Source organism: Dipteris shenzhenensis, chromosome 8 (assembly GCF_047967505.1).
Source record: "Dipteris shenzhenensis isolate YYH24624 ecotype China chromosome 8, Dip_SZ_1.0, whole genome shotgun sequence".
Lineage (NCBI taxonomy): Eukaryota > Viridiplantae > Streptophyta > Polypodiopsida > Gleicheniales > Dipteridaceae > Dipteris > Dipteris shenzhenensis.
This window is the reverse complement of record NC_141603.1, coordinates 1,401,450-1,427,894: the sequence shown is the minus strand read 5'-3', so window position 1 is coordinate 1,427,894 and position 26,445 is coordinate 1,401,450. Positions and strand designations below refer to the sequence as shown.

General features: G+C 44.5%; 1 protein-coding gene across 1 annotated transcript in view; it reads left to right on the top strand.

Annotated features, from left to right (window-relative positions):
• The window catches only part of LOC147898935 (chlorophyll(ide) b reductase NOL, chloroplastic-like), a 119,316-nt gene that overhangs the window by 59,247 nt on the left and 33,624 nt on the right, over positions 1-26,445 (top strand). Inside the window, exons 5-9 of the mRNA XM_087378476.1 lie at positions 11,675-11,742; positions 11,866-11,914; positions 12,039-12,124; positions 12,397-12,454; positions 12,618-12,668. Coding sequence (XP_087234602.1) covers positions 11,675-11,742; positions 11,866-11,914; positions 12,039-12,124; positions 12,397-12,454; positions 12,618-12,668 — 312 coding nt within the window. The remainder of the gene's footprint in view (positions 1-11,674; positions 11,743-11,865; positions 11,915-12,038; positions 12,125-12,396; positions 12,455-12,617; positions 12,669-26,445) is intronic.

The following is a 26,445-nucleotide window of genomic DNA, read 5'->3' as shown; positions in this document are numbered from 1 at the left end:
AGAGTTGTACCAGGTGGCTTTCTAGGCCTCTTCTTCTTTTTGGGGCAATCCCTAGCGAAGTGCCTAGAGATTCTACAGATTCTGCACTGGTCCTGTCTGCTCTATCAAAAAAAGGAACCATCCGAGCACTGTAGCATTATATGTTCATCAGCTATGTTCTGATCATCAATGATGACCCTAACTCGAGGTATCCCGTCTGATTTGATTGTCTCTGTTGTAGTCGAAGGCAACCCAAGATCTTAGTGACAAAACCGAATCCCTCTCCAATGAGAGCAAGAAGGTGATGACAAACCCGAGGAAGTCCGGGGAATCTGATGAAGAGGGAAGTACCAAGCCTATCCTCTTCTACTGGGTCATAGCCCCCTAAGCCCAATTGGAGAGGGCTAGCTATGAGCAAGGTGCTCATAGCCTCTGGAGAATCGAAAACTTCGTGGAAAAACCGTCATTCCAACAAGCCAACATCTTAAGGTCGAGGGGCGAGGTTGGTAGGTAAAGCCGCAAGCATCCATTCTCTGGCGTGTAGCATGGAGGGATGAGATCCATAGATGCATGCAAAGAGTGTGGTAGATCTCTCAAGCTCCACATCTTTCTTAAGGTGTTGCAACTCGTCTTTTGAAAAAGTGACGGTTGTTGAGGCCGGTGGAAGCGGTCGAGGATTGGAGTCCATTCGTCAATCGAGGATGGAAGGGCCAATTCAAAGACTAAGAAGCTTTGTCCAACAAATCCCTACCGCTGCGGGAATGCTAAAGGAGAAGGGCTGAACTTCTTTTTCTCTTTTTGGGAGAAGGGAGCTAAGGGGGAGGAGTGGAGGGAGGTAGGGGCGAGGAGGAAGGGCAAAGAGGTGAGGCAGAGAAGGGGAAGGAGGAGGCAAAGCGGGGAGGCAGGGGGTAGGCAGCTTGGGGGGGGGGGGGGCAGGCTGGCAGCAGCCCACCAGGGGGGAAAGAGAGCCCGTGGGGGCAGCAGAAGAGCCCGCGGGGGGGAGGTGCAGTCCGGAGGGGGCGAAAGCAGCCTGTGAGGGGGGAGAGAGCCCAAGGGGGGGAGGAGGAGCAGAGGAGGGGGAGGGAGAGGGAGAGGGGGGAGGGCTGAGAGGGGAAGGGGAGGCGCTGAGGGGAGAGGAGGGGCTGGGGGGAGAGCTGAGGGGGGGAGTGGGGGGAGGAGCACTTGACAGAGAACAGACCTTTCAAAAGGCAAGTTTATGGTGGCTTTCATAACCCTACTTCTTTGAGGGAACAACTACTTTGGTGGCAAGCTATGGAAGCACAAGGTAAAGGAGTACATACAATGCGTTCAAAAACATTTTCTTTCGCATTTAATATGGACATGAAAGCTCGTGAGACTTGGTTTGAGTACAAGGACTGAATTTTGCAGCTTTGCTTGAGATCGAAGACCTTTGATCTAATGTCCATGGAGAAGCGAACTTTGAAATCCTGCTCTATTTGTGTCACAATCTTCTTCTTCCTATACTACAAATCATGGGAGCAGCACCAATTCTTTCCTCCCAGCCAACCTTGCTGAAGCATACGAGTCGACAGAGAATTACGAATCAGAAAAACATACGTAAGTCACACATTCTCTTCTCTCTCTAGCTTCAACAAGCCCCATCTCCCTAGATGGATCTAGATGCCACATGTCATCATCACAGGGCCTTCCTAATGCAACATTTCACTCCTCTCTTGGGATGCATTAATATCCTTTGGCCCTAGGCACATTCTTTGCATTAGGCCCTTAGCCTTAGATCCACCTAGTCTGGTGCTATCAACCCTCACCTAGGACCTTGACATTAATTCCCTCCCGATCGTTTACATGAAGCGCAAACAAGTATATATTACAAATATAGATCCTTTAAGGGAAATGTCGACTGATTCTTCCGAGGCCATTGTACCTCGGCTAGAGCGTAACATTCCTTCCCTCTTCAGACATGAGCGTCCTCGATGATTAAGCCTGGGAACACTCTCCGCAACTGGTATACGGATTCCCAGGTAGCTTCGGATAGAGGCTGACCATGCCATGCAACCAACACCGTGGGTATCTTTCGATTTCGTATTTGCATTGTTCCTCGGTCCAGGATTCTGGTTGGTTTGCGCCTCGCATTATCCTCTATCTCTTGCAACAAAACCACACCTTCGATTAGTGAGTCACCTGTATTAAAAATTTCTTTAAGCGCGAAACATGAAAAACCGGGTGCACCTTACACCCCTGTGGCAATTCTAATTTATAGGCTACCTTGCCTATTCTCTTTAGAATTAACCACGGCCCATAGTATCGAGGTGATAACTTAGCACACTCTCCTAAAGTCAATGACTTCGAGTGCGAAGGAACTCTGAGAAAAACTTTTTCTCCTTCCTTAAATACTCTTATAGACCGGTTTTCATCCGCATACACCTTGCTCTATCCATAGCCTGGCGGATATTAGCTCTCGCAAGTGCTAGCATCTCCCGCATCTGAACCACAAAGTTCGCGGCACTAGGCACTTTCTGAGGTACTCCAACTATAGTTGGATTTGCTGGTCTATAACCATAGTTCAGCTCAAACGGACTGAACCCTGTAGAGGAATGTTTTCTATCATTGTAGGCAAACTCTAACAATGGCACATGTATGTTGCCTCAATGACACATATGCCCTCAGCATATCCTCTAAAGTCTGGTTGACTCTTTTCGTTTGACCATCCGTCTCAGGATGATCCCCACTACTCATTCCCAACTGAGTCCCTAGTGTCTCAAATACCGCTGTCCAAAAATGACCAGTAAATCTGACATCTCTGTCTGACACTATGGATCTAGGCAATCCATGCAGACGAAATATATGTCTAATGAATAAATCCGCCACTTGCGGGGCACTAACAGACTCCCTAGTCGGAATGAAGTGAGCCACCTTGGTTAGACGATCAACCACCACAAGGATAGAATCATACCCTCCTTGTATTGTAGGCAGCCCTACAATAAAGTCCATGGAAATACTCTCCCACTTCCAAGGGCTGTAAAAGTCCAGGTGGCTTCACCCGCTCGGCCTTGCTTACTTGACACGAGAAACACCGTGTCACATATTCATGAATATGCTTTTTCATCTTTGGCCAAAAGAAATCTCGCTTCACGAGATCATATCTCTTCTCGACTCCTGGATGACCCGCACATGGGCTATCATGGCACTGTCGAATGACTCTCTGCCTGAGATCATTCTGACTAGGTACTTCCACCTTGCCATTTCTTTTCAGCATACCATTCCTTATGGTATATCTTGCATATGTTTGGCTTTTTCTGGATGCCAGGTCATCCTTTTCATTTTCCCCGCGTTTTAACACATGAGCCTTAGGCCATAAGCTCTGGACAAACTCGTCCACCTTTTGAGTTTCTCTAATTTCGGTCATTAGAGCACTCTCTAATACCGTGAAACTCAGGTTGTGCATAATGCGAGACAACGCATTAGCAACCTTATTATCTTTTCCTCTTCGGTACCGAATTGTTAAATTAAACTCTTGCATGAGCTCTGCCCACCTAGCTTGGCGGCCCCTCAAGTCAGGCTGTTTACAAAAATGTTTCAGAGTATCATGATCCACATCCACATAAAACTCTGAACCATACAAATAATGCCTCCATGTTTTCAAAGCATGGATAACAGCATACAACTCCAATTCATGAGTTGGCCAATTCCTTTGAGAGGGAGAAAGCTTCTTGCTTTCAAAGGCTACTGGCCTTCCCTCTTGAAGGAGAACTGCTCCTACCGCAATGCCACTTGCATCGGTTTCCAGGAACAACGGTTTCTGGGGATCAACTATTTTTAACACCGGTCCTGTGACCACAGCTTGTTTTATGGTGTTAAAACTTTCTTGTTGATTTTGTCCCCATATAAAAGGTACTTTATCTGAGGTCAGATCAGTCAATGGCGATACTATTTGCACTTCTTCCATTTCCTACAATGGATGCATTCTTAGTATATGAGGCTTTGGGTAGTGTTGTTCCTTGGAAAGCAAAATCAATGAGTTGTGTGGACAATGTCAATGGAGCTATTGTACCAATGAATGATATAACATCAAATACCATTGAGGTTTAGCCTCTATGTGAATATGATGAGTTTTCCATTCGAGAATCATGGAAGGACAATAAATTTTTAATATGGGATGAGCAAAAAACCAAGAACATTGCTGAGGGTGTTGTTTTGTATGTCTACCCATTTGAACCTATAAATTTTGAGATGCTTGGTAAAGGTAATCTGGGTGTGGGAATTGAAAAGTATCATAGTGACATATCACACATTGTCATTACCATCCACCTAATAAAATGGCCCATTGCACAAATAACCTTTTTAGATGGAAATTCATTAAGAATCATGCCTTCTATAAAACTGGACAAACCCCAAGAATGATCGCAACAACGCGGTCAGACTCTGAGGGATTGGCCAAGTTAGTATCGCAGCCACTTTCTTCGGATCCATTTCGACCCTGTCTGGAGTAATTATGAATCCTAAATATTCAAGCCTAACCATACACAGTATGGTTTTCTTTTTATATACATAAAGACTGGCTTTCCTCAAAGTACAGAACACTATTCTCAGGTGTTCACGATGCTCAGTAATACTTTTACTGAATACTAGAATATCGTCAATAAAATGTACTACAAACTTTCCGATATACGGACGTAGTAAATCGTTCATAAGCATGACGAAGGTAGCCGGAGCATTGGTAAGTCCGAAGGGCATTACCAAAAACTCATAATGACCAAACCTGCTTCTGACAGCGGTTTTATGCACATCCTCGGCTCTAATCCGGATCTGATGGTAGCCACACTTAAGATCTATCTTGCTGAAAATCACGGCTCCATGTAATGCATCTAGCAAATCATCAATCTGAGCCATCGGATACCTGTGCTTAACAGTGATATTATTCAATGGTTTGTAATCTATACAGAGGCAAAACGTATCATCCTTTTTCTTCTTTAATATCACTGGCGAAGCAAAAGGTGAGAAACTTGGTTGAATCTGCCCCAACTTGAGGTATTCTTCCAGTTGTCTACGCACCTCCACCTCTTCAGTAAAGCTCATTCTATAGGGAGGTCTATTTACAGGTTCTGCCCCCGGGATCAGCTCAATCTTATGCTGAACATTCCGCTGTGGAGGTAACCCATAAGGTAGTTCATCCCTAAAACATTCAGAGAACTCCTCTGTTATAAGATTAGCCAGCTTGGCCATCTCACCACTTTGCGTAACATCAGTGCTAGCCGAAGAATCATCAACCGGCTCTACCGATGCTGTGCAAAGGAATAAAAACTCTTCTTGAGCTTTTCGGATTTCCATCACGGAAACCAACGGTCCCTGAGGTATATCTTTCTCACCTCGCAAGAAATAAAGCACATCATTCATCTTGAATTGATATACGTGCTTTTTCCAATCAATGGCTGGATTCTTCCTAGAATGCCACGCCATACCCAGGGCTATATCCGCATGAGCAAGCTTGGTTATTTCAAAATCAAGCTTCTCAGCATAGTCCTGAATTCGAAGCTCCAATTGGGTAACCCTTTGGTCCCATACTTCAGTTGAACTTCCATCTGCTATCCTGACTGTATACGCATAGTCAGATGGACTTGTTTTTAATTTCAGCCTCTTCACAAGCTTGGAGTTAATCACATTGTGAGTTGACGCCGAGTCAAACAACACAATGACATCATGATTGGCTACTTGCCCTTTCATTTTAATTAACTCCGTATGATTGGTATGATTAAAGGCTGTATACCCCGTTGCTGCGGGCTTAGATAGGATGTTATTAGGTGGACTCGTTACTAGCTTAGCAACAGACACACATAACAAACAAGGTACTAACCTCTGAGAAGATCCCGCTAGCTGAATCTGCATCTCTTCCGCTCTGGGACTTCCCTCCATCTCCACGTTGCATTCTGAGATCACCATCTTAGCCATCCGACGATCTTTGTTACATGGAGAATCCTTCCACTGATGAGGCTGAAGGCAACCAAAACATAAGCCTTCTCTCCTCGCTTTTTCCCTTTGTTCTGGGTTTAAGGGAGACTTAGACCAAGCCCGGGCTGCCATTGGGGTTACTTTCCTCTTCACTCCAATGGTGGTACTTGGTTTAGGAGTTTCAGCCGGTTTCGCCTGCTTGGCTTGACCACTCGGCTGAGAACCACTCTCTACTAACCTACTAATCCATTTCTTCTTAAACCCAGATTTCTTCGGATACCCATGCTGGGTTCCGACCTGTGCAAACCCACTTGGCCTGCTGCCCTTGGCATCTTTTTGTTGCTTAATCCACCACCTATCCGCTGCCTCACTAAACATGTGGGTGGCCTCGCGGATCTTCTTGATGTCATTTCTGATTTCACAAATGGCGAACGCCTCGTCCCATTTGTGTAACCAGGTCTCAATGACATCGGAACTACGGTCGTTCATCCGACCAGAATACTTTTCTGGCTTGTAATTGGCAATATTTGGCACTTTAGCCTTCCTAGGCTCGACCGTATGGACACTAGACTCCGGTTCCATTGGAGGCAGTGCGGGATGACCACCAAACAGACACGTCTGTTAGCTCGAAATCCGTCCCCTCTCTAACTCCTAGCCTTGGGCTTTGATACCAAATGTCACAATCTTCTTCTTCCTATACTACAATTCACGGGAGCAGCACCAATTCTTTCCTCCCAGCCAACCTTGCTGAAGCATATGAGCCGACAGAGAATTACGAATCAGAAAAACATACGTTAAGTCACACATTCTCTTCTCTCTCTAGCTTCAACAAGCCCCATCTCCCTAGATGGATCTAGATGCCACATGTCATCATCACAGAGCCTTCCTAATGCAACATTTCATCCCTCTCTTGGGATGCATTAATATCCTTTGGCCCTAGGCACATTCTTTGCATTAGGCCCTTAGCCTTAGATCCACCTAGTCTGGTGCTATCAACCCTCACCTAGGACCTTGACATTAATTCCCTCCCGATCATTTACATGAAGCGCAAACAAATATAGATCCTTTAAGGGAAATGTCGACCGATTCTTCCGAGGTCATGCTACCTCGGCTAGAGCGTAACAATTTGTGAGGGGGTAGAACTTTCCCACCCTATTAATTTAAGATCGCTTGCATGTTGGCGACCTCGCTACACGCAGTTGTGGATATTTGCGATGGCATACATTGGCCTAACGGTCAAAATGCAAGAATAGGGTTTCAGCCTTTAATTCCAAGTGTAAAGCCCCAACAAATCTAAATAAATAAAGGTTGATCAGACAACAAAAGAGAATCTAGAAAATAATGGTTGCACATTAGGTGTGATGGAGCACATAACGTCTTAGGTAGTCCTTGCAAAATGGAAGAAGGTGAAATTAATGGCAACAAAGATTAAGAAGTCGATCCATGTGGACAAAGCTTAGTAGGCAAAGGAAGATCCATTGCATACATTGATGAAGCCATAGGGATTGATAGGAGAGAAATCAGGTTCATTCCTATTTGATATGGGTACCTTGCACAATATTATGTAGATGGTCTCTATTGTGTGATTACAACAACTTCAAAGAAAAAACACCAATTATTTAGAGCATTTTAGGACGAATCTTGTATTAAAGTGTCTCCATGGTTGGAAGTTTCTGTGTTCATCTCTAAGCGTGCCTGCATCATGTCAACTTCCTCGTGGCTGTGATTGGTCTTAGCAATGCATTGGGAATTTTTAATGGATGTGGGTAGAAATATTTAAAACCAAGAAACTACGACGGACCTTTCTTTGACAACTCGTTGTTTTAGCAAAGATTGAACTAATCATCGAGAGCATTGAGACATAGTTTTCAAATCAGCTCTTCATAATGAAGAGAAATGGAGAGGAGAGATGACATGGTTGAAGAGGAAAGCTGAAATGAATTGCACACATTTGAAATACAAAGGAAGTAACGGGTTCGCAAGAAACCCTCCACCCTACCTAGCATTCAATCCTAGTGTGGCTTGTGGCTTGTCACACGTATGGTGCTCAAATTTTTATCGAGCCATAACGTAGAGACGCTATATACCTTTATTGATATGGGTTTTCAAATTAGACGCCCTGATGTATAAGCCATAGGACCTTAAACAGTGGTTACACAAGTGTGGCTCCTACCGACCAAAGTAGCCTCATGTTGGACACAAATATAATAAGATGATTACAACCAACTAGGCTGATTTCCTAACATGCTTTTTCATAATGTAAAATGCTGGTAATGACTTAGTTATGGACTGATCTGCATTTTCTACAAAAGTCACATCTCTACTGACAAAAATCCTTCTTCTCTGAGGGTTGTAGAGACAGTAAGCCTTGCTCTCACGGCTATAGCCAACAAAGATGCATTTAATTGCCTTATCATCTAGCTTGCTTCTCAACAGACTAAAAAGAGTTGACATGAATTTATTTTTAGAAGCATCTTAGGCATCGTCAATAGGAATTAAGTCGTCCTAGGTACTAAGTAGATGCATATAAAGAAAAGACTGCTCCTTTGCCAAGCTTCTCGAGCTGTGCACGATTGATCTAGGGCTGCTTGGTGAAAAGAAGATAGCTGAAGAACAAAATGAGATTGTTGAAGCTCCCTTGGGTTGAGTGTAGCTTCACTTGTTGATTCCTCAAGTGTGCACTGTACGTTTTTTGTAATATTCGAAACTAAAGGGTGGCTCTAATACTGGTTAATGGAAAATAGAGTTGAGAAAGCAAACAGGCAAAAGCACAAAGCTGAGATGAGTTCCAAAATGCACGAATGTGTGCGTTGGGGATAGATACTTTTCATTGAACACCAAATGCATTTTATTGGTGACCTCGGTGAGAAAGCGCTCAAGAAATGCCGTAATTGTCCTTGTGCAGGTCAACAAAGTTACGCCTTCTACTCTAGTGTAGTGTGAGAGCTTTCCTATTGGCCTTAATGAGAAGGATGTTTATGCATATGCATAATTGTTAGTAAGCTAAATACAAGAGAAAATGTCCAAGCTTACTTGAGCATTTGCGAGTGTCCATTGATCCTTAAAAACATCAGTGCTATGGATTTGGTGAATTGTAGTAGGAAATTCATAGAGTCATGACTTAACTTTGACCATTGTGGAAATGTAAGCAAGCTCATTTTATTCCCTGCTTGCAACATCCGAAAGCAATTGATTGCATGCTTTTTTTCATCATGGCAATGTGAAATCTATAGTATAAAATTAAGCAAGTTTACCATTGAAAGTTGGAGAGCTTTATGTGGTTATTTATGAATGAAGTTAGGCTTCCATATCCAAATGGATGGGCAAAATGAGTCAATCAACAAAGTGTTGCTTGAACTTTACAGAAGCTATATTCATGATCGCCAAGCATCAAGGAAAAAGTATTTGCTATGGTGGACTTTGTTTAAGATAACATGGTTCATTGTTTAATTGAACTTTATTGAGTTGGAGCCAACCGATTGTTGAGGAGGAGGATGTGGGTTACAGAAGTATGCAAGAGCACATGAGTTAATCATAGGAACGATCATAGGAACACTAACGTATGAACACAAGACCTTAGTTGTGGATTGTAGTGATTAGACGATGCTGGTATTTAACAAGGGAAGAGTTGGGAATTATGTTGGAAGCATGCCTTCTATATTGAGCCTACTTTGAGATATCATGGACCATTCTAGATTCAAATACGTGCTACGACCTTCCATTTATATGCTCCATCTCATTGGCAAATTCACAATGCTTTTCCTGGTAGAACAATTATGTGGGTTATCGTTGAGGAACCCGGATTTGGATGACAATTGAAAATTGAAAGATGGTCATTGAATAACTATTGTGGAGGTGATCTTTTGGCATATAGATGCTAAGTACTAGAAATTCAGGTAATATGCCACTATAAAGATAAATTGGGAGATAGACCTCACTAAATTGGCTGAGATTGCTGAGAGGAAATTGAATCCTTGTAAATCCTTCAACAAAGGAAAGGAGAAAGCTATTGTACAAAATGTTAACAGCCAATCACGTCCTGGATGGATACCATTTCCTTCCATGACTAACGATGAGAAGAAAAAGCTAATTAAGGAGGGTAAATGTTTCGGATGTAAGACATCCGCTTACAACATGATATATACTCCAACGTTTTTACTATTGGCATATTTTAGATGCTATACTTTTTTTTTTCTTTTGCGGGCGTAATTTTTTAAAAATTCTCATGAAAAAGACTTGTTAAGTATGAAAACACCCCCAAAGAGCAAAGTATTCAAGGCATCAAATATACCATGCACTGCATGAGAAAGCGTGAGAGGGTCAATCCCTACTCAAATGAAAGAGCTAGAATTGAGGCTGAAAGTGCCACCTCAAACGTGTAGGGACATTAGAGAGGAAAGGACAGCCTCTCCATTGCCCGACGAAAATAGTCCTCCTAGTAGTAGCAGCCCTGGAAGATCCCTACATGCTTAGCCAGATGGACATTAGGTATGTACATTTTCCCTTCATTTATTGGCCAAGGTGTGAGATGGGTGGACATGGGATCCATCAAGTGCCTCTATGTACCTAGATCTCTAGATATGCTAGGTTGATACTGCTCACTATGATCTCCCAACAAGTGTCCACCCAGAGTGTCAAGCCCTACGCAAATGAAAGAGCCTGGATTAGGCCGAAAGGCATCTTGAGAGGTGCTGAAGTAAAAATCCACCTGTTGCTATGCATCCAATCACCACGAGGAATGTGTATTGGACCCAATGCATCGAAAAGAAAATCCTTCCAAGGCTCCTATCTTGGCAAAGTCTTCTTATTACAAGGGAGTTGGTAAGAGAGGGCAGTCTCTCTTGCTATGTCATTGCTTATGATTACCTTCCCTTGGTTATAGGGGCCATCAGCTAGTGATTGTGCCACTTTGGCTAGCATCCTCTCATATAGTCTAAGCGTGGCTTCTCTAAGTGCTTGGGGGACTTGCAGCTTTTCCCATAGTTTTTTCTGTGGTACTGTGTCAAATACCTTCCTGTAGCCGACAAAACAGCAGTACGTGGGCAGCTTTTCTAGCCTTTCCCACAGTTTTTTGCGTGGTACTGTGTCAAATGCTGAAGTCTACAAAACAGCAATACGTGGCTTTCTTCTTATTCTTGACCCCCTCTGTTGCAGCCCTTATAGTGACCAAATGGTCCACTGTTGAATGTTGGGCAGGACTCTGCCTGGGATGGTGTCCTTACTCCTTGTTCCTCCACCAACTTGCTGATTTTCTACTGGAGGATGGTGCCATACAGCCAGCAAACTACTCACCATGATGGATGCCCATATTAAGTATGGACAGCCTTAAACTTTTTTGGTTTTAGGGACATGCTTTCTTCTAATCAAGGATGATCTCATTGTGTCACCCATTATCTGCTTTGTACCTGAGGTTGTCTATTGAGGCTTAAACCATGAAAACTTCATGTGCTGAGGCATTTATCATCGGAGCCTTCAATCAGTGAGCTACTGCAAGTGAAGGGTTCAGTGGAAGTCCCCATAGGCAGTACACTCTGTTTACATACATTTAATTATGAGAATAAGCAGATTATAAATTTTGGAATGGAATCGACCATATTTTTTTGTTAAGTTCAAAACTCTTGCACTTTTCTGATCTAATGGTAGCTGCTTTACTGACATTTCTGGTCATCTTTTTTGCCTTCGTTGGGTGGATGTGAACCATGTGCATTGCTACTGTGGCTGATCAAGTATCTAACAACTGCCTGCCAGTGTTTATGGCAATGGATGACAGATAAACAATGCAGGGTCAAATGCTTACACTTACAAGCCATTGGTAGATACCAGTGATGAAATCATTATGTAAGCAATTGCCATGACTCTAGCTTAAAGTCTTATCTTCAAGAATACAGTTCACAGTTCAGTAGCTCCATTACTTTCCCATGAAGTAGTTTTTTAGGATGCCATAATCTTGCTGCTGTGCAGGGAAATAGTGGAGACAAATACTATTGGTGTGATGATATGTTGCAGGGAGGTAATCTTATATTCTTAGTGAGATGAGGGCCGGGGCATGTTTACGAAAATGGTGAAAAGCTCTGAATCTGGCAGTTGAGTGCAGAATATAGATGTGATACAATCTGACTGTCCCATCCAATCAGGCAATAAAGATGATGATGGGGCAAGAACGAGGTGGCCATGTGTTCAACATGGATGGTGCTGGTGCCGATGGAAGGCCTACTCCAAGGTGTAAACAAAAAACCTTTGTTCTTTATGTTAAATTGTGAATTTTGGTAATGTCTTGCACTAGTACGTATCAAGTATTGGATCTCTCTTCCTTGTTACAAGAGGTTAAGTGAGGGGGTCCCTCTTTTTTTCGCTTGGTCATCAAATAGTTGCGAATTTCTTTTCCATATGCTTTCCCATTCACAGGCCGCTGTAAGCCAAGGGCCATGCTTTTAAAGAGGAACTTCTTGTAAGGTAAAGTTTATAATTATGTCCTGAGTCTTATGCTGATAGATTTGCAGCATATGGAGCAACAAAACGGAGCATAGTACAGCTTACAAAATCACTGCAAGTAATTGCTTTCATTGCGCTTTGGTGCAACAATTTAGAGGCTCTGAAATACTCCAGTATCAATTTCAGCAGAACTTTTTGACGAAGTTACATATTGCATTTGGATTTCATAGTTTTAAAAAGAAATAGCCTTTCACATGACTATCTTCTGCTAAACGTTGCAGGCAGAGTTGAAGATGCAAGGGATAAACAATGTTATAATTCATATGCTTTCGGTAAGTTCAAATTTATTACTTAACTGTCCTTACCATCTTTCCTTTCAACAACTTCAAAATGGTGCTTCATGCCCAAAGCCTTCAATTTTTTGTAAAATTTTTTACAGGTCTTTCATATTAGGTTTGAGGGAAAACATCAATGCCTAAGGAAGTGTGGCCTTCCATTGATTAGGAGGCCTTCTCCGGTTCTCTGGAATGATTTGGAAAACAGTTCTTGACATGGTGAATTCGGGCAAAGGCATTAATAATAATGACCTCAGATTCATCTGGTCGAACTGGTGTGAGGTGGCAACAATCTGATAATTCCCTGATTAAACTGCCATTGCATGTAGTGAAAGAGAAAAGGAAGACCAAACAATGACCCCCGATCATATTCTTGGGGCAAGAGTGCTCACGGACAGTGAGTCGAGGAATGATAAAAGGATATGGCGTTGAAGCTAAAGGAATCTTCTTTCAAAGTTCACTGAATCAGCTGACACGTTCAGACATTGGAGTCTTAAAAGAGGAGAGCAGGGAAACCTTGTATGAGGATGTTTATAATGATATATGTGTCACATGTCCTCTGATGGAGTAGCTTCAATCGTGTGGATGAATAGAGGGGGCATGAGTTTTCTTATTGGATAGACTTGCATGAGGGATATGTTATTGAGTGCTCGTCTTCTTCAAAGAAACATGCCAATTCATAGTTCTCATCAAGCCTTGATTCATGGCTGGTGGATCCACAGTCTCTTCACATGACACATCCAGGAGGGATTGGTTTACTTGTTTGTACTCGGATCTCAGGTTGAAAGATTCTACAGTGACATGGAAATGGTCAGAAGCTGGTGATTAAGGGAATTGGTGGCATTCAAACCAGTTTGCCAAATGGTGACCTTAGATACATCTACAATGTGTGTATGTGCCAGGCTCATGAGTCTGCCAGAGAAGTGAGTAGGGCAATTTATCTAGGTTGTGCACTGATGTAATGACAGCCTATGCAGAGAATGCATGTGAACTGTCAGGAAGAAGAGTATTACTCCATTCTAAATCATCGAACGTGGGAGTAATGTAAGTACCATGGGGTAAATCGGCCATAGGCTAAATGGGTTTATGGAATCAAGAGGGGTTCTGTTGCACAAGCATGACTGATCAGAGGCAGGCTTCTTTAGCAAGGCTACACAGAGAGAAGGCTTCCAAGCACAAGTCCAGCATGTTAACATGAAGTCACTTCTCGACTGTCTAGTCCGACCAGCAGCTCTACATGTGGGGGCTGTTGGAGCAGTGGATCTTCGGGAACATGAGTGCCACATTTCAGGTCATTGCTTACTTGGATCAAGTCAGACAGGTTCGGTGGACTGAGGCAGGTCAGCAGAGACTACCATGGACAGCCCTCTCATCACCTATGCAGCTTGCAGCCGAGGGAGATGAGCAGTATTGGTATGCATGAGTATCCAGATAGTTTCGATCTTATGGTATGTCTGCTGATCATTTACCACCATACCAGTAGTCATTAGACGCCCCTTTTCTCTGTCTTTCTCAGCAAGTGATAGATCAGATCATACGGATGATCTATGACAAGTAAGCATCCATAGGACATGGATGCTCCACTTGAGTGAGGACAGATTCATCTAGTCCATGGTTGTTAAGATTCACATGTCTTACAGTGAAAAGTCCTGTTTCACTTTGCTGTGACCCATCGGCTGTAGTGGAGGGTATCCCTTTGTTCTGCCTTCCTTTTCACGTAGCAGCAGGCTACTTGCTTTTTTTTGAAGATCAACCTTGACAGTGACCCTTGGTCTGGTAAGAGGGGCTCAAATGGCAGCACCTTCGACTCCCAATACTGTTAAGGTTTTGCTCTGTTCGGAGGATAAGCAACAGGTTCAAAGTGCAGTGGAGGCTCTTCAAGACAGCCCCATGGTAGGCTGGGTTGCTGGGCTCACCCCCTTGAGGTGATAGATTCGGGATTGGCTTCAGGCGAGTTTAGCCCTAGGGGATGACCATATCCAGGAGGTCACCATCTATGGGAGAGGGGTCTTCCTTCTCTAGCTGAGCTCTCTAGAGACCACCTTGTCACTTGTGGAGCAGAGCTCTATCTTTCTTGGTCCTCATTTGGTCTTCCTCTTCCCTTGGTACCATGGCTTCAGAGTGGCGGACATGGACATAACTCATCACGTACCTCGCGTCTCGGTGACAATCCGCTATCCGGGGCTCCCGAAGGAGTATAGATCCATTCTCCAGTCTATTGGAGGATGTTTTGGTACGGTGCTGGAGTCTCTTCCTCCCTCGGCAGTCACAGTGGTCGCAGATGATGGGGTCCCTAGGCTCAGAGTGATTGTGGACACCCCTGAGACGCTTCTTGAGGAGATCCTTCTGGAGACGTTGGATGGAGGTGAACTACGTTAGAGAGTGGAGGTCTCTGGGCTTCCAGGCCAATGCTTCTGATGCGGACAGATGGGACACTTAGGTCGGGACTGCATGAGAGGCCAGGGTAGGGATCCTCCTCATCCTAGATAGGAGCAGGGGGCAACGCTAGACCACATTTTTACTTTGAGGGCTATCATTGAGGAGGTGAGGTTCAGACATCAGAGAGTCTACACATGCTTTGTAGACTTTCAAAAGGCCTTCGACACTGTTCCACGATCCGGCATGATCAGGAGACTACATGAGATGCATATCCTAGAGATGCTGATTTGGGGTGTGATGAGCTTATATGAGTCAGTCAGAGGTAGGGTTCGGTTTGTAGGCGGCCTATCAGATTGGGTCGAGAGCACCATTGGGGTGAAGCAGGGCTGCCCTCTTTCACCGACTCTCTTTGGACTCTACATTGATGAGATCACATCTTTCATAGATCGCCTAGGTGGCGAGGGCTCATTACTAGGGGATCTCCTCATACAGATATTGTTATATGCTGATGATATATGCTGATGATATGGTCCTTATATTGTTACGCTCAAGTCGAGGTAACATGACCTCGGAAGGGTCAGTCGGCATTTTCCTTTAAAGGATCAATGTTTGTATTATATTTGTCTGGGCTTCATGTAAATGATCAAAAAAAGGAATCAAGGTCAAGGTCCTTGGTGAGGGTGATATGGCACTAGACTAGGTGGATCTAAGGCTAAGGGACCTAATTGCATGAAATGTGCCAAGGGGCAAATAGTTTTAATGATATCCCAAGAGAGGGGTAAATGATGCATTAAGGAAGGACCCTAAAATGAAGGCATGTGGCATACTAGATCCATCTAGGGAATTTTGGGGCTTGGTGGAATTGTTTAAGCAAGAGCTTCACGTAACGATTCTAAGGAAGAAAAAAAAGCTGACTACTACCACCGAGATTTGGTTGGGAGGTGATTCTACGTGCCAGCGCTCGTGATTCGATGTAAGCTAGGAGTAAACAAGATTTCGTGTGATATATATCCTCTTCAGCTAGGGGCTGCAGAGAGATTTGGAGGCTTTAGAGGGGTTTTGCAGAGAGAGAGATCTGACGGTCAACCTTGGGAAAACTAATGTTATGATTTGAGGAGGACCAGGAACTCCCCACCAAGACCTAGTTTTATCGCGACCACTTCCTGAGAGTATCAAAGGAGGGATTCATTATCAAACCCCAGTATCTCGAGGATAGAGGAGTATCTCATGCACTGAGGATCGCCATTGGTCAGATGGGGGTTTCATCCCATTAGCTGAGGATTGAGGCAGGTAGAGCAGTGGGTATACCTAGAGAGCAGCAGGTCTGCACGCTATGTACGCTGGGGGCGGTTGAGACAGAGGAGCATTTTCTTTGTGTTTGCCGAGCCTACTACAAGATTCGGGGCGCTACCACTGTCTCTACCTAGAGGGGAATGGCTTCGGTTCTTTGTCACGACTGATCCATTTCCATGACCAGGTCTGTATCGGGCTTTATCTGATGGAGATGCGACGGCAGCGGGAGGCACTTCTACGATAGATAAGAGAGCAGCAGGGGATGGTCAGACCACTACAGGACAGAGAGTGACGAAGGAGAGCGGCACGTCATAGACTTCTATACATTCGAGTCAGCCGGTGGACACAGTTGAGTGGAGGAAGAGGAGCTAGCCGATATGAGAGCAGTCTGAATGAGTAGCCGGCACAGTACTGCCGAGAGAGGGGCGCAGAGGCCACATGTGCGACAGAGAGCCCCCAGAGTACACTCTATTGACCCCCGACCTATCACAACTTACCTCAGGGGAGACCGACAGAGACGAGGGGTCACTCTAGACATAGCCCAGAGAGTCCAGAGAGCGAGGAGACCGTGCCCCCCACCGCAGTGTGAGACAACTCGACAGACGTAGATACGAGATATTTTTGCAGCTCACCAGAGAGCCATCATTGTACTAGGCTTTGGTTTCGTCCCAGCGCCTGGATAGATTGATTGATATGATTATGACTATGATTATGATTCTGTTAGCATAGATTAGTACTCAGCAAGGGTCCTTGCGTAGCCTTTGCTTCAGGCCATTGAGGCTTGTATGAGTTCGCTTTTCTGTGCACTTTGTCCCATAGGCTCGCAAGATCTCCTGTGGACGATAATATTTCTTTCTTTCTTTCTGGTAGGCATCGAGCCACTTATGCCCTTGGTGTGACACCGTACTGACACAGATTACTCCCCATCTAAACCCGCAGCGAAGTCCCAGAGGTCTCAGGTTTCAGTATAGGCTCCCACTCATAGGCGAGCTTTGCTCTCCACTCCCCCCACCTCCCCATGAGTTGGACCATGGTGAGTTGGAATGTACACGGGCTTCATGACCGCGCGTGTCAGCAGCCGCAACATCTGTTACTTCGACAGGAGTTGCAAAGGACAGTGGACTTCCTCATGATCTAGGAGCATATGTTTTCAGCCGCAAATGTTCGACGTAGACGGCACCTCCTTCCGGGGAGAGGCCCTGAGGTATGGTCCCCGCGGTTGGCAGGAGTGGGGGGGTTTGCTTTTTGGTGTCCCAGTCCGTTGGAGCAGATGTGTACGATCAGGGCGAGCTCATCCCAGGCAGAGCAGTATGGATGGGTTTGAGGGTTGGGGACTCCAAGATTGGGGTTCTCAATTTGTATGCCTCAGCTTGTAGACAACAGCGACCCGCCTTCTGGAGGCGGTTGATGGAGTCCCTCCTGGATGTGGACTCGTGGATTGTTGGAGGCGACTTCAACAATCTCGAGTTTGAGGAGGACAAGCGCGGGGGTGCTTCTTATTCCGGGATGCCGGGTTCGGAAAGAAGCACCTGGGAGCAGTTCATTTTTTCGATCTATAGTCAGGACCCCTGAAGGGAACCGGAGTTCTCTAGGTTTCCTGGAAGTCTCAGTTTCTACTTTGGGCAGTGGCGGCAGGATGGTCAACTTGAGAGACTAGACAGATTGTATGTCGGAGATTGGGCCATGCATAGGGATGGAGCCACCGGTATTCTAGCAGGGACTATCTACTCCTCTATCGTTCTTCACCTAGAGCAGCCCCGTCTTGCCTACCCAGAGAGAGGTCTGCATTCCAGATGCTTTGCTCCTGGAGGAGGAGGTACAACAGAGTAATACAACGATTTGGCAGTAGCTTGAGGCCCCCCCGCAGGGAGGGTGGGCCGTGTGGGCAGCTGAGGCGATTCAGCAGAGCAGTGAGGAGCTTTGCACCCATGCTATGCAGTGCCGTCATAGTCTTCAGGAGAGAGAGAGGGCTTTGCGGCGGGACTTGGCGTCCATTGAACGTCTTCGGGAGCAGGATTCAGAGTTGCAGTGGTTAGCAGACCGGTATGAGTGCGTTCGCTTGGAGCTTTAGGATACTAAGGTGAGATAGGCTGAGTACTCCTACCACTCCTCTAGATCTGGGTGGGTACATCAGCGTGATAGGATGACCAGGTAGTTCTTTCAGGCCACTGGCCCTAGATCAGTTGGCACACAGTTGCAGAGATTGAGAGACTCTAGTGGGCAGATGCACTCGGATCCGTAGGAGATCTTGGAGTTGACCTCCGATTTCTATTGGCGCTTGTTCTAGGTCGAGAAGGGATCCCCGCAGGTTTTGGCAGCCTGAGATTTAGTTTGGGCACACGTTCCGGGGGTGGTCTCTCGGAGTGTGAGTAGCCAGTTAGATGCGCCTTTTTCGGATGCGGAGCTTTGGGAGGCCCTTTAGGTTGTGCCATCCTAGAAGTGTCCTAGGGAGGATGGGCTGTCCCCGGCTTTCTTTAGGTGCTTCTGGGAGTGCATTCATAGCCCCCTCCGCTTGGCTTTTCAAGAGATCTTGGACTCGGGATCTCTCCCTTCGACCCTGAGTCGACTGGATATGCCTGATCCCAAAGGGGGGCCCTGTGTACAAGCTCCATGCCAAGGTCTTGAGCTTGCGGCTTCGCCCTCATCTAGTGGACATCATCCATGACACGCAGATAGGTTTTGTCCAGGAGCGTAGCATCTTGGACAACATCTTTACTTTCTAGGAGGCACTGGATTGGGCTAGAGAGGAGTCTCATCCTCTCGCGATCTTGCTTTTGGATTTCAAGAAGGCCTATGACAGAGTGGAGTGGTCTTTCTTGAAGGGCAGCATGCAGAGGCTTGGCTTTTTGGACCGTTGGAAGATACTTATTGGTGGCTACATGGCAGAGGCCTTTTCGCTTTCCCCCTTGGTTTGGCAGGGATGCCCCCTTGCCCCTTTATTTGGTATCAGAGCCGAAGGTCGAGTGAGTTGTGTTGGGCTTGGAGAAGCTTTCAGGGCACAAGGATCAGCCTTGATTTGTTGCGCGGGTGTAGGTCATCAGCAAGCTCCTGTGAGCTGATGGTCTGAAAACGGTTCTGTCAATGCAAATGCCGGTGGACGTAGAGCACATGACTTTTGGTAAATGTCGAGTCTGGATAGAATTCCCTCTGTGCTCACATCGCGTTAGCCTTTGAGGAGGAAATTCGGATTCCTATTTGACGTGGTGCAAATCCCAGGGAGAAGACTCCTATTACGTTGTGTGCGCAAGCATGTAGAGTGATCTAGGGATCTTTCTCAGTTAGAGAGCGCAGCTGGTTGGGTTCTACAAAAAGTCTATGAATGTTCAATGAAGTTCCCGATGTCAGTAATTGCATAACGCCATCACATGGGCTGTAATTGGTTCGTAAGCGCTCATTGCTTAACCTATTTGTCAAAGGAATTTATTTTGCTCTTGGTTTGTCATTGGACGGGTGACTACAATCGTTGATGAGTCGATACGAACCTTTGACTCTGTTGTTCATGAAAGCTTTGGCGTTACGAGAGCTCGTGAAAAGGTGCAACAGTTTAACGTCACTTTACTCGTCTATAAGGAAATGTTGGTGCACATAGATTTATTGTTGTTGACCTATGCTCGAGTCCTTCTATCCAAGCCAAAGAAAGTATCTCACCACGATCTCTGATCCAGTGTATTTTAAATAGTTAGATTGGTTGGCTGCTCAAAAAGGAGCGGATGGTTGTCTGAGTGCGTAGAACTGGGCGTGATGTTCACTGTTACGACATGGTTACTTTGCAATGATGTAGCGTCCAGATCAGATACTCACAGAGATTTGGTAAAGGAGATCCTGGGAGCAAGGCAACCGTTTGAACGGTTGTATTGACAGAGGACATGCCATTTAAGGTCTTTGGACCTTGAGGGAAAAAAAAAAACCCCACATCATCCATTCAGGATAGATTATAAATGCAGATTGGGAGTGGCTTACAGTGACAAGTTAATCTCTTCATACGGCAGAAATATGACCAGGGAGCTTTCTATACCTGTTAAATTTTGCTCTGGTATATGCTAATTTATTTGCCCCCGGTATTTGAGGTTTTTGAGATTGCACGAGTTTCCCTAGTATAGGGAAAAGTGATTTTGGTTGCAGTTTGATACATGCCTGGTTAGCTGTAAATTTGGGAGTTGGGTTTTCAGTTGTGGATACAATTTTGGTGTGTTTAATTTTAAAAAAAAACACACACACACACACCCATCGACCTAAATGGAAGTAGAAGAAGAAGCTTCTAGGGTGGATCCCGTAGAGTCGGGAGTCCGGCAGACCCCGTAGGTGTCGCGCCCAGCAAGCCATACACTATCTGATAGAAATGCATTATTGGAGGATGCCTTGCAATAGATTTTAGCGCAACAATTACAAGCAAATGTAGGGCAATCCGAGCTCAGGAAAATGGTTCATGGTATGTCTGCTAGACCATCTCGTGAAGAGAAAGGTAAATCTCCAATGCAGCTTGAAACTAGTGTTCATACGGTCGAGCCTAGGAGGGCTAAGGTGCCTAATATTGCTAATTATAGGCCAGAAAAGTATTCTGGTCGGTCTGACTGTAGTTCTGATATCATAGAGACCTGGTTACACAAATGGGACGAGGCCTTTGCCATTCGTGAAATCAGGAATGATATGAAGAAAATCCGCGAGGCCACTCATATGTTTAATGAGGCAGCGGATAGGTGGTGGATAAAACAGCAGAAAGATGGAATGGCATCCACTACTTGGGAGGGGTTTAAAAAAGAATTTAGAAAACACTTCTTACCTCCTGACGAAGCATCCCGAGCTTGGGATCAGTATCGAAACCTTCGTCGGAGAAATTTATCAGTGGCGGAATACACTGATAAGTTTAGAGAAAGTGTAATGAAAGTTTATGAACCTCCACCTCAGTCAATCCAGGTAAAAGATTTTATCTTTGGATTGAATGATCGGAGCGAGATGGAAGTTCGGGCTAACTATGCGAACACGCTAGATGAAGCCATTGCCCCTGAACTATGAAGATGCCAAAGGGAACAGACCAAGTGGGTTTGTGCAGGTTGGGACTCGGTATGAGTACCCGAAGAAAACTGGGTTTAAGAAGTGGATTAGCAAAGGGAGTGCCTCACAACCTAGTGGTCAAGCCAAGCAGGCTAAGTTAGTGGAGACTCCTAAACCAAGTAGCACCATTGGAATGAAAAGAAAAGTAACACCAATGGCAGCCCGAGCTTAGTCGAAGTCTACTTTGAACCCGAGCAAAGAGAAAAAGCGAGGAGAGAAGGCTTATGTTTTGGATGCCTTTAGCCTCATCAGTGGAAAGATTGTCCACAAAACAAGGATTGTCGGATGGCTGAGATGGTGATCTCAGAATGCGACGTGGAAATCGAGGGAAGTCCCAGAGCAGAACAGATGCAGATTCAGCTAGCCGGATCTTCTCAAAGGTTAGTACCTATTTTGTTGTGTGTGTCTGTTGCTAAGCTAGTAACCAGTGCACCTCATAATGTCCTATCAAAGTCCGCAACAACGGGGTATACAGGCTTAAATGATACAGAGTTAATTAAGATGAAAGGACAAGTAGCTAATCATGATGTCATTGTGTTGTTTGACTCAGCATCAACGCACAATGTAATTAACTCCAAGCTTGTAAAGAGGTTGAAATTAAAGACTAGCCCATCTGACTATGCAATACAGTCAGAATGGCAGACGGGAGTTCAACTGAAGTATGGGACCAAAGGGTTACCTAGTTGGAACTTCGAATTCAGGACTATGCTGAGAAGCTTGATTTTGAAATGACAAAGCTTGCTCATGTAGACATAGCCCTGGCTAAGGCTTGGCATTCTAGGAAGAATCCAGCCATAGATTAGAAAAGGCACATTTATCAATTCAAGATGAATGATGTGTTGTATGTCTTACGAGGTGAAAAAGATATATCTCAAGGACCATTGGTTTCGGTAATGGAAGTTCGAAAAGCTCAAGAAGAGTTAGTTTGTTTCTTTATACAGCATCGGTAGAGCCGATTGATGGTCCTTAGTCTAGCACTGATGTTACCCAAAATGGAGAGATGGCCAAGCTGGCTGATCAAATAGCAGAGGAGTTCTCTGATTGTTTTAGGGATGAGCTACCTTATGGGTTATCTCCAAAGCAGAATGTTCAGCATAAGATTGAACTAATCCCGGGGGAAGAACCTGTAAATAGACCTCCCTATAGGTTAAGTTTTACCGAAGAAGCGGAGGTACGAAGACAACTGAAAGAATGCCTCAAGCTGGAGTAGATTCAACCCAATTTCTCACCTTTTGCTTCGCCAGTGATATTAAAAAAAAAGAAAGACGATACTTTTCGCCTCTGTATAGATTACAGAGCATTGAATAATATCACAATTAAGCAGGTAGCTCGGATCGATGATTTGCTAGATGCATTACATGGGGCCGTAATTTTCAGTAAGATAGATCTTAAATGTGGCTACCATCAGATCCGTATTAGAGCCGAGGATGTGCATAAAATCGCTTTTAGAAGCAGGTTTGGACATTATGATTTTTTGGTAATGCCGTTTGGACTTACCAATGCTCCAGCTACATTCGTCTTGCTTATGAACAATTTACTACATTCATATATCGGAAAGTTTATAGTATATTTTATTGACGATATTCTTGTGTTCAGTAAAAGTATTGTTGAGCATCACGAACACTTAAGAATAGTATTTAATACTTTGAGGAAAGCCGGTCGTTATGTAAATAAAAAGAAAACCGTACTGTGTATGGTAAGACATGAATATTTAGGATTGATTATTTACTTCTGAGGGGGTAGAAATGGATCCAAAGAAAGTGGTTGCGATACTGACTTGGCCAATCCCTGAGAGTTTGACCGCTTTGCGATCATTCTTGGGATTTGTCCAATTTTATCGAAGGCATATCAAAGGATATTCCGAAATAGTATCGCCATTGAGTGATCTGACCTCAGATAAAGTACCTTTTATATGGGGACATAGTCAACATGAGAGTTTTAACACCATAAAACAAGCTGTGGTCTCAGGACCGGTGTTAAAAATAGTTGATCCCTAAAAACCGTTTTTTCTTGAAACCGATGCAAGTGGCATTGCAGTAAGAGCAGTTCTCCTCCAAGAGGGAAGGCCAGTAGTCTTTGAAAGCAAGAAGCTTTCTCCCTCTCAACGAAATTGGCCAACTCATGAATTAGAGTTGTATGCTGTTGTCCATGCTCTGAAAGCATGGAGACATTATCAGAGTTTTATGTTGATGTTGATCATGATACTCTGAAACATTTTTGTAAACAACCTGACTTGAGAAGCTGCCAAGCTAGGTGGGCAGAACTCATGCAGGAGTTTAACTTGACGATTCGGTACCGAAGAGGAAAGGATAATAAAGTTGCTGATGCGTTGTCACGCATTATGCATAATATGAGTTTCACGGTATTAGAGAGTGCTCTAATGATCGAGATTAGAGAAACTCAAAACGTGGACGAGTTCGTCCAGAGCCTTTGGCCTAAGCCTCATGTATTCAAACGTGGTGAAAAGGGTGACATGGCATCCAGAAAAGGCCAGACTTATGCAAGATATACCATAAGAGATGGTATGCTGAAAAGAAATGGCAAGGTAGTAGTACCTAGTCAGAATGATCTCAGGCAGAGAGTCATTCAGCAATGCCATGATAGCCCATGTGCGGGACATCCAGGAGTCGAGAAGACATATGATCTTGTGAAGCGAGATTTCTTTTGGCCAAAGATGAAAAAGCATATTCATGAATATGTGACACGTTGTTTTCGTGTCAGGTAAGTAAGGCAGAGCGGGTGAAGACACCTGAACTTTTACTACCTTTGGAAATACCACTAGGTAGGTGGGAGAGCATTTCCATGGACTTTATTTTAGGTCTGCCTACGGTCAAAGGTGGATATGATTCTATCCTTGTGATAGTTGATCGTCTTACCAAGATGGCTCACTTCATTCCAACTAGAGAGTTTGTCAGTGCCCCGCAAGTGGCGGATTTGTTTATTAAACATATCTTTCATTTGCATGGATTACCCAAATTCATAGTGTCAGACAGGGATGTGAAATTTACCAGTCATTTTTGGACTGCGGTGTTTGAGACACTAAGGACTGAGTTGGGAATGAGTAGTGGGGATCATCCAGAAACGGATGGTTAGACGGAAAGATTCAACCAAATTTTAGAAGATATGCTTAGAGCATATGTGTCATTGAGGCAACATACATGGGACAAGTGGTTGCCATTGTTAGAATTTGCCTACAATGATAGAAAACATTCCTCTACAGGGTTTAGTCCTTTTGAGCTGAACTATGGTTATAGATCAGCGAATCCAACTACAGTTGGAGTACCTCACAAAGTGCCTAGTGCCGCGAACTTTGTAGTTCAAATGCGGGAGATGCTAGCACTTGCGAGAGCGAACATCCGCCAAGCTATGGATAGAGCTAAGGCGTATGCGGATGAAAATAGATCCGTTAGAGAATTTAAGGAAGGATAAAAAGTTTTTCTCAGAGTTCCTTTGCACTCTAAGTCTTTGATTGCAGGAGAGTGTGCAAAGTTATAACCCCGATATTGTGGGCCGTGGTTAATTCTAAAAAGAATAGGCAAGGTGGCCTATAAATTAGAATTACCACAGGGTTGTAAGGTGCACCCAGTGTTTCATGTTTCTCGTTTATAGAAATTTTTGCATACTAGTGACTCACTAATCGAGGGTGTTGTTTTGTTTCAGGAGATAGAGGATAATGCAGGACGCAAACGAACAAGAATCCTGGACCGAGAAACAATGTAAGTACGCAATCGGAAGATATCCATGGTGTTGGTTGCATGGCATGGTTTAGCTCTATCGTAAGCTACCTGGGAATCCGTATAGCAGTTACGAAGAGTGTTCCTAGACTTTATCATCAAGGATGTTGATGCCTGAAGAGGGAAGGAATGTTACGCTCAAGTTGAGCCAACATGACCTCAGAAGGGGTCAGTCGACATTTTTCTTTAAAGGATAAAAAAAGGAATCAAGGTCAATGCCTTTGGTGAGGGTGACATGGCACAAGACTAGGTGGATCTAAGGCTAAGGGGTCTAAATGCATTAAATGTGCCAAGGGGCAAATGATTTCAATGATATCCCAAGAGAGGGGTAAATGATGCATTTAGGAGGTAACCTAGAATGAAGACATGTGGCATACTAGATCCATCTAGGGAATTGGGGTTCGGTGGAACTTTGCAAGCGGGAGCTTTCACGTAATTTTGGTATTCTGAGTTTTGCAACCACCGAGGTTGGCTGGGAGGATATTGTGTGTGCCTATGCCCGTGATTTACAAGAGAAAGTTTAGGCGTAACAGTTTAATCGTAATACCAAAGTCTAGAATGTGCAGTTGAAACTGAGATTTACCATGCCTAAACATGCGGGTCCACTTTGGGAGATGCATACTACTATGCTAAACCCTGGGAAGAGTTCTCTTTTCTTTTTAACAGCCCACTCCTGTTGCACATTCCTTTTGATCCCAAATCACGATTGGAAAACCAGCTCAAGTTGCAAGAGAACTAGAGATAGCCTGTAGGTAGAGAAACCTGAAAGAAACGGACATTGAAAGCGAAATTGCATTCAAGCACAGTCCTCCCAATTTCAACATCTGCCAACATGCTAATGCTCTGTCAGCCAAGACTGTGTGGACAATGTACTTGGTAAAATCCCCTGCTTCTTTTTCAAGTAGGCGTTGCAGTGGGTGATCATGAGGATGTAGCAAAAGCCGTGCCCTCTTGCCTAGCCCCCTTCCCTGCATGACAAGAACTAGCAATAGCACTGCAATCAGTATCCATGGCATCACCGAGGTTGATGGTGTCAAACCCCAACAAATCCTCCTCTTGCAAAAGAGCAGCCATAGTACCAGGCCCACAATAGTGTTTTGCGTTCACTCTTATAACTTCTTGTGTAATCTCAGCAAGAACTGCAGGACATGCACCAATGAACCTACCATCAAGACTAGACAAGTGGCGAATAAGACGTGTCTTGGAGCTCACAGATTCGTCGCCACAAAAGTTGTAGAACTCACAGATTCCTTGATCCGTACAAAAGTTAAGGAACAAGTTAAGCACAAGGTAGCTCGAGTGCTTAGTATATTGCC